The sequence below is a fragment of the Patiria miniata genome, unplaced genomic scaffold (assembly GCF_015706575.1).
Source record: "Patiria miniata isolate m_02_andy unplaced genomic scaffold, ASM1570657v1 HiC_scaffold_2, whole genome shotgun sequence".
Lineage (NCBI taxonomy): Eukaryota > Metazoa > Echinodermata > Asteroidea > Valvatida > Asterinidae > Patiria > Patiria miniata.
The window spans coordinates 8,476,509-8,491,427 of NW_024037058.1; the positions used below are offsets into that span (position 1 = coordinate 8,476,509).

Here is a 14,919-nt window from a genome sequence, read left to right on the forward strand (position 1 = left end):
TAAAGTGTTGTATGAAGTGAGTAAAATATGTTTGGGAATATAAAATTTAAGCCCATTAATAATGGCTATATTTTTTTAAACATAATTGATGTCCCTTCTGTCCCCGCAACTTCCCTTCGCTCTTCTTCATCCTTCTGGGTCTTTGCGGGGATGATGTACACCTTTTGAATCTGACATCTGTTGAAAAAAATTAGCACTTTTGTTCAGCATCCTTTGAAGCTGCGACTAATCCAAGATAGCTCTTGTTCACGTCTTAATGGGTTGTGAACTTATCATAAAATAATGGACTTGAGACTTGACTTGATTTGCAAAAATTTGACTGGAGATTTGACCTGACTTTGAAAAAAATTATGCCTCTTGAATATGACATCTTGTGACAAAATTGGTGCTCCCTCAAGAACAACCTGCTTCAATGATTTCATTTCACATTTAAGTCGGTAACGTTGGTCTAAATTATTTGCTCATTAGAAAAAAAAGTTTGATAATTTATTGACATTACGCCAGAAATCTTCTGATAGTACATAGCAAATATGTACTACATTGTATTCTGCACATTCTTTGCTGTGGAATTCGCTCCCTCATGAAATATAAAACGTACAGTACAAACTTGTCCTTTATTGGGGCCATGAATATCGTTCATGCCTGATAGCCTGTGGATTGGCACATCTCATGGATGAGTATACATCTCTTAATCTAGTTCTTGAGAGAGAAATATAACAAAAGACTGCTTTTTGTTGGAGAAAGATGGTCCTCTTCCTTTGGCATTTAGGTAGTTATACGATGATCCTTCTTGAACAATGGCATTTGGAAGATCCTCCTCCTTCAGATTGGCACATCTCGTTGATGAGTACTTCTCTTATTCTAGCTGGCAAGAGAAAAATATTACATTTGACTACACTTTGAGGCTCTTTACTGGTAAAGGATGTTTTTCTCTTTGCCAATGCGGTTGTTGCAATGTGTATTCAAAATAACAGGATGTTTTTAATTCCAGCCTTATGAGGCGGAATAAATAAATGTTTTGCCTCATACGTCCGACGCCTCATAAGTCCGGAGTTATGAGGCGTCAGACCTATGATGAGGCGTAGGACTTATGATATGGCCCCTTACGAGTTGATTACTTCCTCTTGGCATGATTTTCACACCGCCCTAACCAATATCTGATGTCTACACTCATAACAGCCCCAAAGTATCAAAGGCGCACCTTGGCCATTGTTTTCTTCAACCCCAGGTGTCCAGCCATCTGTCCTCCATGATGTTCGGCTAACACTTCATTTCTTAGGCATGAACGTATATTACAATTGATTTTGACATGAAGGGAATAACAGTGTGAGGAGCCGGTCTTCATTGCGTGATAATGACCAGGTTTGGGGGTGACCACTGTTAATGGACAGAGATGAAGTCAAGGTCCATTAACGACTCCTCACACTGTTATTTCCGTTAAAAAAAAACCTTTTTAACGAAACAAACAGTTAAAATGCTCCAATTTTGTGACTTTTCTTTGGGCGATATTTCCAGATGTTTTGTGTTCATGTTCATCAGGGCCATATTTTAGCTTATGCTTGGTACCCCGTCTCTTCAATATGCGTTGTTATATATCCTCATAGCCGGGCCCAGGCTGCGTTTGACGACGTCTTCATCGTTGCATTAAAAAACGACATCCAGAATGAACTTCTGCTGCCGTAGCAAAACAAATTACAACATTTTTTTTTCAAATTGTTACCTGATTGTTTTATTATTTGTTATCTTTTTTTGGGGGGGGGGGGTTGGCACAAGTCAAATCACAAGTCAAATGTCACATCAATATCAGTCAAAAGTGATTTCACAAGTGAAACACATTTCAATAAAAAAAATCAAGGCTTGGAGTCGGACACATTGAGTGGTTTATCGTAAGCGTGATATGTAACTAGGGTTTAAACAACTGGAAAACGGCTGCTACCCCCAATCCGCCATAAAGCAAAAAGAATTCACATCATGCATTAAACAAAAACTGTTGGAAGGTCATTTTGTCTGACGTCCTTCAAACATTCAACATGATGGAAGAAGTTTTAAAATATATCAAAATGCATTTTTAGACTCTTTAGTTACAAATAAGGTGTTTGAGAGAGGTGTTAATAGTATGATTTAAAAAAAAAATCTCCTTACATGTCTTGGAACTCTTCTTCTGCTTTTCCTTTTCACACACAATGTTGTTTTCTCATATAAAAACATGCATTAAACAAAAACTGTCGGAAGGTCATTTTGTCTGACGTCCTTCAAACATTCAACATGATGGAAAAAGTTTTAAAATATATCAAAATGCATTTTTAGACTCTTTAGTTACAAATAAGGTGTTTGAGAGAGGTGTTAATAGTATGATTTTTTTTTTTTAAATCTCCTTACATGTCTTGGAACTCTTCTTCTGCTTTTCCTTTTCACACACAATGTTCTTTTCTCATATAAAAACAAAACAAAATGACTTGAGACTTGACTTGACTTGCTAAAATTTGACTCACATCACTGCTTTCTTTGCTTCTCTCCTTACATGTCTCGAAACGCTTCTTCTGCTTTTGCGCTTCACACACAATCTTGTTTTCTAATATAAAAAAACCCCAAAATAACTTGAGACTTAACTTGACTTGCTAAAATTTGACTCACATCACTGTTTTCTTTGCTTCTCTCCTTTATGTCTCGAAACTCTTCTTCTGCTTTTGCGCTTCACACATAATCTTGTTTTCTAATATAAAAACAAAACAAAATGACTTGAGACTTGACCTGAAAAAAATAACTTGGTTACAACTCTGGAAAGTAATACATCAGATCAGTGAAAGTAATATATCAGATGTGGTCAATCACAAGTCAGTCAAAAGTCAAATCAGAAGTCAGTCAGAAGTGATACAGGCCTAACCAGTGAAACACATTTCAGTAAAAAAAAAAAAAAGTGATTTCATGTAATACAAATGCCTCTCTTCTTCTCTTCGTTCTTCATCCTTCTGAAACCAAAAAAATAAAATTTGGACCATGGGTTGTCACGCAGCGAGAGAAAAATATAACATTTGGCTACACTTCTTGGCTCTTTACTGGTAAAGGATGTTTTTCTCTTTGCCGATGAGGTTGTTGAAGTGTATTCACTTTAACAGGATGTTCTTAATTCCAGCCTTTTCCTTTCAAATTCCACCTTCTTCTGCCACACATCATAGCCATGTTTTTTACAAACACCATATATGTGTACAAAAATAAACCATTGGCAGTAACAGCATTTAAGCATCCATCATGTGTGTGGCCAAAATGTACATATAAACTCTGATTGGTCAACAACAAAAATATGTGTGCAACACAATAATTCAAGAGGAACAGGTTGACCCTTTTGTATTCAGGTCGTACTCAAGTGGTAGTTACACCTGAATAGGCATAGGCAGGAAACAGTGGCACTTGAGGGTGACAACACTCGGTATATACATAAGAGTTTGGCTTTGGGTTTCACTCAGAGTGAATAAAGTATTATAGAATGCTTGAATGTTGGGGGGGGGGAGCTAAGCCAGGAATAGGGCACGCCAAAGACAAGGAAAGGAGCGTGGTGTTACCTCGATCAATGAACATCACCCTTATGAGTACTTGGTATTTTCTACTAATGTGTTGTTTACAGATGGAGATCCTGACCAGCAGCTCCACCAGGAGCATTCTTGCAACCAAACAGTGGCTGAAAGCTTATTTTTTTACAGAATTTTTAACTTGCTTTGTCTTGACACTTCAAGCTAATCGTTGCTCTTCATCTGAAGTTGGTTCCTTTCCGGCCATTGTCGGCGACCTGAACCAGACACTGGTCCCGCACGTGACTCTATGCATAGCTCTCTAGTTCCTGTTCATGTTCTCGGTTTTCCTAATCCAGATTGCTTCTTTTATCCATCTTGTAAATCAAACTATTAATCTGCAAGACAGAGCTTGGGTATAAACAGGACACTGCTAGCATCTTTTTAGATACACAATAAAAAAGATCTTGGTAAAAGATCTAAAGTATGCTGTAAACAACAGTGCGTTGCTGCAACTGAATTCACATGGAAAACGCTGTCTACTCCAAAAGCAGAACAATTGAGATCAGAAGTACCAGCTTATCTATGAAACCAAGCTCCCTAAATCAAGGATTACAAAGGAAGTATGTGAGGCCATAAACAAACTCAAGAGAGAATCGTCTCTCATCATTCTACCAGCAAAAGGAAAGCAACAGTTCCGGTGGACAAGACAGATTAACACATGTGTTCAGAATGCTGGCAGATGAAACGGCCAATGTGAAACTCGGCAAACTCCCTACATCGGAGACTGATTGAGTTACTGACAAACTTAGAGGAAGACAAGATTTCGCATGAACAGTGTTGACCACCTGCACCGAACTCTAGCGAACATTCCAAGAATCTACTGCACACCAAAATATACAAAACCAGGAACCCCTATAATGGAGCTGGGATCCGTCATGTCCAGGAGATTAGCCAACCTCCATTCTCTTTCAGTGGGAAAACTCTGTCAGGACTTTTATAAGCAGCTATAACAAAGACCAGGATAGAAGCAAATCAGATGATGCTATTTCATGATGTACTATCACTGTCCACTACTACTGCGATTCCTGAACTCCTTCACATCATCAGAAAAGACTAGAGAATCATGAGACACTACCAGACGGGACAAATCTATCAGCAGATCATCCAATTTTTGGACTATATGGCACCATCAACTGGTACGCGGATGACATGTTCACAAATATATAGAAATTGGAATGCCAATTGCCTTACATGCCTCCTCAACTCCATAGATAAAACAGGGAACATCAAGTTTATACTATGAGGAGGAGTAGGAAGGCATTTTTCCTTTATTGGACATGCTATAGTCACTAAGAGGGATGAGGGTACTTAGAGAGATATCATGAGAGAGATATACAGAGAGAGATATACTGTAAGAAGAACCACATGGATCAGTACCTGTGCTTCAACTCAATTCACGCTCTCAATCAAAAACTATATGTGAATAAACAGGTACTCCCTGACTGAAAAGACAACATCATTTCTGAAGAGGATGACAACAAAAGAAAACAATAAAATCAGACCAGCATTTGGTAGAAGCATGTTCCCTGATTGGTCTTTCAGACGTGTCACTCTTCAATGGTAGAAATGTGCCCCCAAACACACATAAAACCAAGTGGAGTCTCAACATGGATTGTCTTACCACACGTTGGATGGGTCACTGAAACTGTTGAAAGATGCATCTGAAAAGGAGGCTGCCCACAGCAGCATACCAGTTGCAACTTTAAGGCAATTTCTGATGCACTCTAAGGATAGATGTGATCCACGTGACACCACAGTAGTAACGCAGTGTATATAATAATAATAATAATTTGGGAGGCTAATCATCCTTACTCACAGCTGGTATGCTGAATTGCGAAGGACGCCGCTACAATGTGGTCGGGCCGCTGGCACGTAAAGGCACCTTGGGCTGCCGGCCACATCGACCCATATATGACCACGGAGCACAGCCTGAGATCGAAAGTGTTTGATTTTTCCGGAGGGAGGAAAACCGGAGGGCCCGGAGAAAAACCCACGTGGCACAGGAGAGAACCAACGCACAACTCTACTCACATGCGATCAGCGGCCAGGATTCGAACCGTGGTAACCTTGGTGAGAGGCGAGCGCTTTACGCACAAGCCAACCATGCCACCCATATAGAGGAGATGGGGAGAAAACTGTGATGAAACTATATAAAAACATCAGAAAGATGTTGATATGGTGTCACATAGGAAATAAACGAAAACCCAGAGCAAAGCTGTAATGGCATGCATCGCAGGAAAAGCAAACATTAGATTATAGGACTTAAGCAAAGTCTAAGACAGAGAAACAGTTGATTTACACAGTGAATGAAAGAGGCAATCTGGATTAGGAAAACTGAGAACATGAACAGGGACGAGGGAAGCTTCATGCAGAGCCATGTGTGGGACCTGTGACTGGCTCGCGCCAACTTAATGGCCAGACAATTACAACTTCTGGTGAAGGCTAACGATATTGCTTGAAAAGTCAAGAAAAACAAGTCAGTTTGATTGTGTGAAAATAATGTATTACCTCTTGAATTATACATAATTCACAATCAGATAATTAACCCTTAATTATTAAGGGGTGCCAACCTATCTGATTCCTGTCATTTCATGTGTACTATCACTTATCCCACTTCTGACACCTTGTGTGGTGGCCCAGAGCGGTTGCCAATAAAATTCTGGCCTCATTATTCAGTGGTCTAGCTTTAAGGCCAGGGGAGCAAAATATGTTTCAGAGAATATACTGCAAGGCAGTATTGCCACACAACCACACAAGGAGGAATTATATATCAGATTTTATGACACACAACATGCAGGCAAGGAAGACCTGATCAAGAGATAGGCCCGATCAAAGATCACCTGAGCAAGGATCACCTGATAAAGAGACAGGCCCGATCAAAGATCACCTGATCAAGGATCACCTGATAAAGACAGGCCAGATTAAAGACCAACGGATCAAGGATCACCTGATCAAAAGACAGGCCTGATCAAAGGTTACTTGATCATCTCATCATCTGATCAAGAGACAGGCCAGATCAAAGATCACCTCATCTAGGATATTCTGCGCACAGATCACCTTATGAAGGGATGTCTGGACCTATTGTATTTCACATTGTTATTGAAGTGTAAAAGATATTTAATGACTCAAGTGACATTCATCAAATGACTTATTTGCTTTAATATGTCATTATATTAGTGAGGTGCTCCTGCATCAGGTGCATTACTGTACTGGGCACTCCTAAAGTTTCCAATGCAGGCATATAAATCCTAATGTATATATTCCTACAGATCACTTGAGAGCCATCTTCTCTACTGTTGTGTCGCTATGCGCTTTTCCTTTCTTCTTTTTCCTTTCTACAAATAATGAATACTTATTACTACTGATTTCTGCCTCTTGTATAACTCCTCTCTGATCTTATAAACTTGCTCTTTCTTCCTCACTCCACGATCCCCACTTTAATTTTATGACACACAAACATGCAGGCAATCAATTATAATGACATACAGGGTGTATCAAAAAAAAAGTATACAGTTAGAGAAATGTATCAAAAAAGGATGTTTTATAATTTTTCAAAAATCTGTCACTAAATATTTATGGACCCAAGGTCTTACGATTCAATTGCCACCATGTCGATCTTCACCTGTTCCACATGAGTGCACACTAGCTATTTACTTTCACTAGATTTGAATTGGCTTGCGCACAAAAGTGAAATGGTTAAAACATAATCAAACACCGTGGTAGGGAAGTTTAGGCATGTGTTTTGTTGCTCACAAACTTTCATGAAAATTGGATTAATCGTTAGTCCTCCACAGGCCCACCAAGTTTGCACTCAAGTTGCGCCTTCCTCAAAACATTAACAACAGCATGACCTTACACGTCAATGATTAGGCCTAATGGTAACCGTCATGAGGGAATGCAACGTTTGCACTTCATGCATGCACGATTCAGTCTTCGACGTGGCCACCATTTCTTTGCACACAGACTTCTGCCCTCCTCAGCATGTCATAAACTGCCACCTAATCATTGCGGCATCCTGCCTCACAACAGCAACGTCGGCAGTAGAACGCTCTTGCAGGTCATCCAGGTCTCTTGGTGGAGTGGTGTACACCTTAGACTTAACATGGCCTCACAAGAAAAAGTCCAGTATGGGGTAAGATCGGGCGATCTTGGGGGCCACTAGATGGGCCGGTTTTAATGCGATGAAGCGATCGCCAAACAATTCAGTGAGACGTTCAGTCACGATCCTCCTCTTGTGCAGTGGTGCCCCATCTTGCACCCACCAGGCACGCCTAAATTGTCCATTTCTTCTGCCAGGACGATAATGACGAAAATCATTGACATGCTGAAGAGGGCAGAAGTCTGTGTGCAAAGAAATGGTGGCCACGTCGAAGACTGAATCGTGCATGCATGAAGTGCAAACGTTGCATTCCCTCATGACGAGTACCATTAGGCCTAATCATTGACTTGTAAAGTCAATACTGATTAAATTCGGAGAGGATAAATTTTCATTGTGATATGTAAAAATAACGTATGAAAATATGACTTGTTTGAGAGACTTATTGTCGTGGAAGTTAAAGTTCTACAGCAGCTTAGGGACATGTTCAGTGCAGTCGATGAAACCCCTCTCAGAGATATGAATAGATGAACCCAGGGCCAGGGACATGCTTAATGGCACATGGACTCTTTTTGCCAGCCTATGTAGCATTTTATTTTTTTTCCTTGCAATTCAAAATGTTGCTAACTTAACCTTGGTAAGAACGATTGCCGATAAAAAAAAACACGTTCAAGTATAGTCGGTAAGCACATTTCTTAAACACTCATGTAGGCCTACCGGTACGTGTACACACCATTTGTTTATGGTGTAAATCGAGGATTCACCCACTGCGTATTTTGAGTAATCCTAAGTTATTAGGGTCGGGGATTAGTCTGGGAGACCATCGCAAGTCTTTGAACGTATTCAAAGTCCGACTCCTGATGCTCACGCGCGAAGACACTGTGGCTTGCCTTTGTGCACATTCAGGATTAAAAAAGTTGTGCGTACTTTGCTTGCGAATTACATGTACAGTACGTACACGTTGAATATATATCAACTAAAGAATAATAAAAAAAAAATACTTCTTTTACTTATTTCACTTACCATGACTTCCTCACCTCCCTCCTACTCTGGCTGAAAGTAAATAACAAAATGAGAAATATAGATATTTCACTAGAGGTTCGTGTTTGTCGAGCTACAAACACAGAGTGGTCGGGCGAACAGCCTTTTCATTATGCACTGCCCAGTTTAAGGAATATGTTGATGTAGTTCTAACAAAGAACCACAAAATTAAATCCCATCCAGTACAATCAATTATTTTGTTACAAAAATGAATCTTTAATGGTGTGATCAATTTCAGTAAACATTCTAGGTGCGCAAAAAAAGTTATTTCTGTTTTGATGACGTCAGTCAAAAAATGGTAAGTCAATACTGATAAAATGCGAAGAGGATTCATTTTCCTTGTGAAGTTAAAATAACGTATGAAAATATGACTTGTTTGAGAGACTTATTGTCGTGGAAGTTAAAGTTCTACAGCAGCTGAGGGACATGTTGAGTGCAGTCGATGAAACCCCTCTCAGAGATATGAATGGATGAACCCAGGGCCAGGGATATGCTGAATGGCACATGGACTCTTTTTGCCAGCCTATGTAGCATTTTATATTTTTTCCTTGCAATTCCAAAATGAGAAAGATATCAAATAACACCACTGATTCACAACATGATGGACGCCTTGTCTAGAAAAAAAGCCAATTGTAAAAGTATCCGTTCAGATTGTGTCTGTTAATCCTAGGGTTCTCATATTTACTTGGCCTTGAAAGAGGGTCAGTGGGTCAGTCGAAATTGCATTAGGCTATATATACATAAAATGAAACTGTTGAAAACGACTGTTTTACAATGTAATTGTTCTGAATTAGCTTTTATTTCTATGATTTTTATTTAAAAGGCACACATCTTTGGCAACTTCATCTGCACGTGAAGATGCAGCTGATAAATATTTTTATTGTCAATGCTGCCACGATGAACACGTGATCAAAAAGATTTGTCCATTGAGTGTATCTGTATATTAGCACAATTTCCAACACGTTTGCTCATTTTGAGATGTGGATGGATTGAGCTTTTGGATTTACATGTATAACCATCTCACTTTGTTTTTTTTGTTTTTTTAACTGAAAACAATTGTGCATTAATTTGCTTGTTACTTCCCTTTCACGTCGATGGCAAGTAAATTGCTTTTACAGTTCACGGAATATGATTCATGCACAGTGCACAGTGCACACACGCAGTGTCCCATCCCAAGGGAGGGGCTCTCAGAAGTGGTAATAGCTTGCCCTCTTTTAGTTAACACATGGAGACCATACATTTGTAACTTGCATTCTGGCGCAACGATATGGGGAAGTATTAGCGTGCAGCTCTTTATGAACAATCTGAACAGCAAGTTCCGAGATTGCGGTTTCTTTTAATGGGTACCTGGTTCCTGTACTACCTATCAAAAATGCACACCCCTATGCACTAACATTTGACACGAATTTAGCTGAATAAAAAGCATTGGCTTACTTACTACTGATGAAGCGCTGCATTTGGGCAGAAACTAGTCTTGTTGGGTCTTAGAACCATTTTAATTTAATACCTCAGACAGTTTAGCTCATGATTATTCGTCGAGAGCCCGTCACGTGGCCGGTCTTAAAAAGATGATAAAGACATGGCTAGCTGGTCTTAAATATTTTTTCAGTGTGACAATAAAATGTGGACTCCTAAAAATCCAGTGCCTCTTACTGTTTCATTGGTTGAACATTCACAATCCTCACGTACTACCAGCGAGTCAGAATTGTATTGTTCTAAATTCAAAACACAACGCACCAGGTGCGTTCTGCGCGACATCGCGCTGAACATGCTACGCGCGCGTCAATCTCCATAAAAGGGTTGTTTACATCTTACTCGCCAGCTGAACACTCCATTATTTTGCTAGAAGGCTGTTTTAAAAAGCATGAAATAACTTGTTGAACAAAATTGGGATTTTTTGAACAAATTATTTGATATATTTTTTACCGAAAAGGTATTTATGAATGGGAATAAATATGTGCTCGGTCGGTATTTCATTTCATTTCACGAAGTGTACTTTCAGCCTGCTGATTGAATTTGACTTGTCACAGTGTTGACACAAAATGTGTTTACACAAATATTCACGTTTTAGGTAAAAATAAAACAAGGTGGAAAGTTACTTTGACGTTTTTGACTGTCACCTTCAGATTATCTTCGCTCAAACTAGACACGTGCAATGCTAGCCTAATTGTATTTTGCCGCCAATTCATAAACGCGTATAATGAATCTGTGCGAATTCGTTTGGCAGACACATTGTCCCTGGTCCCGCGTCCCTGGCTGCGATTTCGAAAGCATTGGACAACGCGAACCAGTGATTGTGGAAAGTGCCTAATCACAGCTCGTAGCCTTCCGCTCATAAAAATAGAACATACTTTGCCTACTTTGGGGTAGATTTTTTTTTATTCTTATGGTGATGTTTGTTGTTTTGAAGTTTGCATTTTTAGCGGAAACAATAGGCCTATTATTCAAAACTGCCCAAAAGAGTCACTTTAAGGGAAAAAATCCAAGTTCTTTTCTTGACTTTGTTAAGACTCGGCTGTCTAAAATTCCTACACATTTGCCTGAAAATTAACATACGTCAGACCTCCTTTTTTTTCCTTTTTAAAGTTGAACATAAATTAAACAGTTTTCAACTGCACCAAATTCAGAAGTACCTTAGCCCCTACAATTATAATACAGTGACTTCAAAAGGTTGAGGGGGAATTATTATGTTTTCTTAGGCCAAAAATGCCGGGTAAACTTACTTGACTCTCTGCTCGTATCTTCTTTCTCTCCGAATGCGTGAAAAAAGCACATGGTCCCTGGTCCCTCTATTATCAAAAGCATCTTGCGCCGCGAACCAGTTATTTTGGAAAGCGCCTAGCTAGCTGCCTCATCACTGAAAATTTCTGCGAAGTGATTTGCATAAACAACGCTACGATTTCATATATGAAACAGCTTTAATGGCATTCCACAAGGTGATTTGCAAATGAAATGATTTTCGTAAAATGCAAGTATAAACCGGAGATATTCTTCCTTTTTTATATTTCTTTGGGAGAAATATAATGCCAACTTATGAAAAATCTCACAAGTCTGTGATTGTCTAATTTTCGAGTCAGGAGTACCGAAACCGGTAAGCTCGGTGGTCGAGTGGTTAAAATGTCTGCATGGTTAAGCAGGAAGTCGTGGGTTCAAGTCCCACTAAAGCACAAGTATTATGATTTTTTTTCCCCTGAAGTTCTCGGACCGCACTGAGCACACATATCTTATTAATACTTTGTCGGTGATGGGCAAACCTCAAATTAAAATTACGTTTGATGGCTTTGATATCTTTCTTAATGTTTGTTCTTTTCTTTCTGGAATTTTTAAGAAAAGATATATAGACCACATGCAGTGATGGGTGGATGGCCACCCCCATATTTCAAATTCCATGTTGGGGTATGGTGAATAAAGAGCTCGGCGGATGGGTTTTGGCCATTTTACCAGTGCGCACCCCCAGTATCTTTGGGGTGAATCAACGGTTAGCTGCATGTGTTTTCTTTACCTTCATCATTCCTCCATGTTTCAACAAGGTCAAAAAACCCAAAGGTCCTTAAAGGAGTGATTTTGTTTACCTTTATATACTAGGCTGAAATGTCACTGGGCGCCATGTCTATTTTCTGTGCAGGTACTGAGGAATAATATTGGCCACAAAATGCAATTTTTAACACCCATATGGTGAAATTTAGGGCGTGGCGACTCGAACATCATATTTCAAATGCTTTATCATACAAATCAAGAGGGTTATTGTCGCTTCTCTGATTGGTGCTTTAGTACAGTGCAGGTGAAACTCAAACAGGTGTTGTAGGGAGAGCACAATTGAACTATTGAGATTTTTGTATTTCTCAATGGAATTGACGGATCAGATTACTAATGATTCATAAACTCTGTTTTCAGGCGCGGATCCAGAGGGGGGGGGGGAGGGGTTCTGGGGGTCAAGACCCCCCCCCCCAGCTCTGTCCAAAAAAAAAATCATACAAATTCTTACAAAAATTCATACAAATTCTGTTTGTATGAATTGGTAAACAATGGTAAACTTACTTGACTCTTGCTTCTCTTCTCTTTTCTTCTCTTCTCTTCTCTTCTCTTCTCTTCTCTTCTCTTCTCTTCTCTTCTCTTCTCTTCTCTTCTCTTCGAATGAACTCTTCAATTAGTTACATAAATTACAAACAGGAACAAGCAAGTTGATTACCTCAAAATCAAGTGAACTTGCACCAGACTATTTATTGCGATTGTAAAGAAACGTTTAATAATATCTAAATAGAAACAAATGCAAAAATTACAGGAAATATAATTGTACCACTACCAGTAATGTACAAAAATGTTAATAATTTCCATAAATCCTGAACTCCACCAGTAATACTTTCATTGTAACCATTTACAAGGTTTTCTTGACTATTTTTGCCTCTGAAGTAGGGGCAGTGGGTTGTTCGGTTAAAAATATAAATCTCAAGGCATTTTTTGCAGCTGCAACCGTGAAGATGTCTCAATTAAATGGTGCAGTTTGGTTTTCTGGAATGAATTGTATCATGAGTCAATCACATAATAAAATAATACAACCATTTTTGGCAATATGAATTTCATTATATCTGCACCAAGCAGCTCAATAATGAGTATGTGTAATGTTTTGGCTGTAGTGGCAACCGATGACATACCAGTAAATGTATACTATAGAAATTATGTGCTGACAGGCTACATCCTCTCAAGTTATGGGATTTCATGGTTGCCATTGAAAAACTTTACGCCCTATCTGTGCGGCTACAGGTCCTTTGGCATTTGCTGCAGGTGTAGTTGGTGGTGGTGGCGATGGGAGCTGCCTGAAGCCTCTGCCGCCTGCGGGTCCTCCTTTCTTCCCACTGACTCTTCCTCCTCTCTTCGGCTTGCAGGACCCCCGCTGTGACAGTAGATCGCCAGGTGGCGCGATCTGATGTCGCTGATTCTAGGTCCGCTGAACTGACGCTGCATACCTTCAGATCACGTTTGCAGACGTCTTTGTAGCGGAGGGTGGGCCGTTCACTTGGCCGAGTCCCTATGGCAAGCTCGCCATACAAAACGTCTTTTGGGATGCGTCCGTCGTCCATGCGGCAGACATGGCCCAACCAGCGCAACCATTTCTGAGTCAAAATGGCGAACATGCTGAGCACACCCACGTGATACCCAGGAGTCGTCTAAGGCAGCGCATGTGAAAAGCATTCAGCCTGCGGTCTTGGCAGGAGTACAGTGTCCAGGCTTCGCTACCGTAGAGAAGGGTACTCAGAACACAAGCTTGGTACACCTTCATCTTTGTGTTGGTTGTCAGCATGGTGTTGCTCCATACTCTTTTTGTCAGGCGAGCCATTGCAGTTGCTGCCTTTCCTATCCGCACATTGAGCTCGGCGTCTAGGGATAGGTTGCTTGAGATGGTAGAGCCGAGGTAAGTAAACTTGTCAACCACTTCCAGGGTGTGGTCGCCGATGGTGATTTGGGGAGTGCTACTGACATCCTGGCCCATGATGTTAGACTTTTTCAGGCTGATGGTGAGGCCGAACTCGGAGCATGCTTCCGCAAAGCGAGTGATGAGCCGCTGGAGAGCATCCTCGCTGTGGGCAGTAAGGGCGGCGTCGTCTGCATACATGTAGAGCATCTCCCTTATGAGCACTCTGCGCACCTTCGTCTTTGCTTTAAGGCGGGCCAGGTTGAAGAGGTTCCCGTCACTCCTAGTGTGGGGGAAGATGCCATCTTCAGACTGTCGAAAGGCAAAGCGCAACAGCAGGGAGAAGAACACGCCGAAGAGTGTCGGGGCCAGGACACACCCTTGCTTCGCACCGCTCTTGATTGGGAAAGGGTCCGAGGATGATCCGTTATACTGAACCGTGCCAGTCATGTCGTCATGAAAGGATGTAATCATCTTCAGGAGCTTTGGGGGGCAGCCAATCAACAGTGTAACAAATATCATCAGTCCTTTGCTCGTACCACTCTCGCCCAAAATACAGTCAAGCATGAGGGTCCCAAGCTGTGGAATTCCCTAGATGTTTCTCTAAAAAATGTATGGAATCTTCCATTATTGAAACAAAAACATAAGGCCATACTACTAACTGGGTATTCAATCTCTGTTTAGTCCACTCATTTACATATTTTCACAGGGTTACAAGACTTACCGTCCTTTCTGGTTTAGTTTACTGTCTTATTGTATGTGTATTTAGTGTTTTAAAATGTAATTGTTGATTAATATTCGAC

At 40.4% G+C, this 14,919-nt stretch overlaps 1 protein-coding gene across 1 annotated transcript; it reads right to left on the reverse strand.

The window, feature by feature from the left end:
• Window positions 1-8,709: 8,709 nt before the first annotated feature.
• LOC119726917 (protein SREK1IP1-like) lies at window positions 8,710-13,784 on the reverse strand. The gene is made up of 3 exons (XM_038198767.1): window positions 13,447-13,784; window positions 12,745-12,847; window positions 8,710-8,718 (listed from the first exon to the last, which is right to left on the reverse strand). The coding sequence occupies exons 1-3, from the start codon at window positions 13,782-13,784 to the stop codon at window positions 8,710-8,712; spliced, it is 450 nt and encodes a 149-aa protein (XP_038054695.1).
• Between the last annotated feature and the right edge of the window lie 1,135 nt (window positions 13,785-14,919).

Coding starts and splice junctions, on each gene's coding strand:
- LOC119726917 (XM_038198767.1), bottom strand. CDS start 13,784: ATGGACGACGGACGCATCCCAAAAGACGTTTTGTATGGCGAGCTTGCC. Junction 12,848..13,446: donor TGTAGCCGCACAGATAGGGC/GTAAAGTTTTTC, acceptor AACTAATTGAAG/AGTTCATTCGAAGAGAAGAG.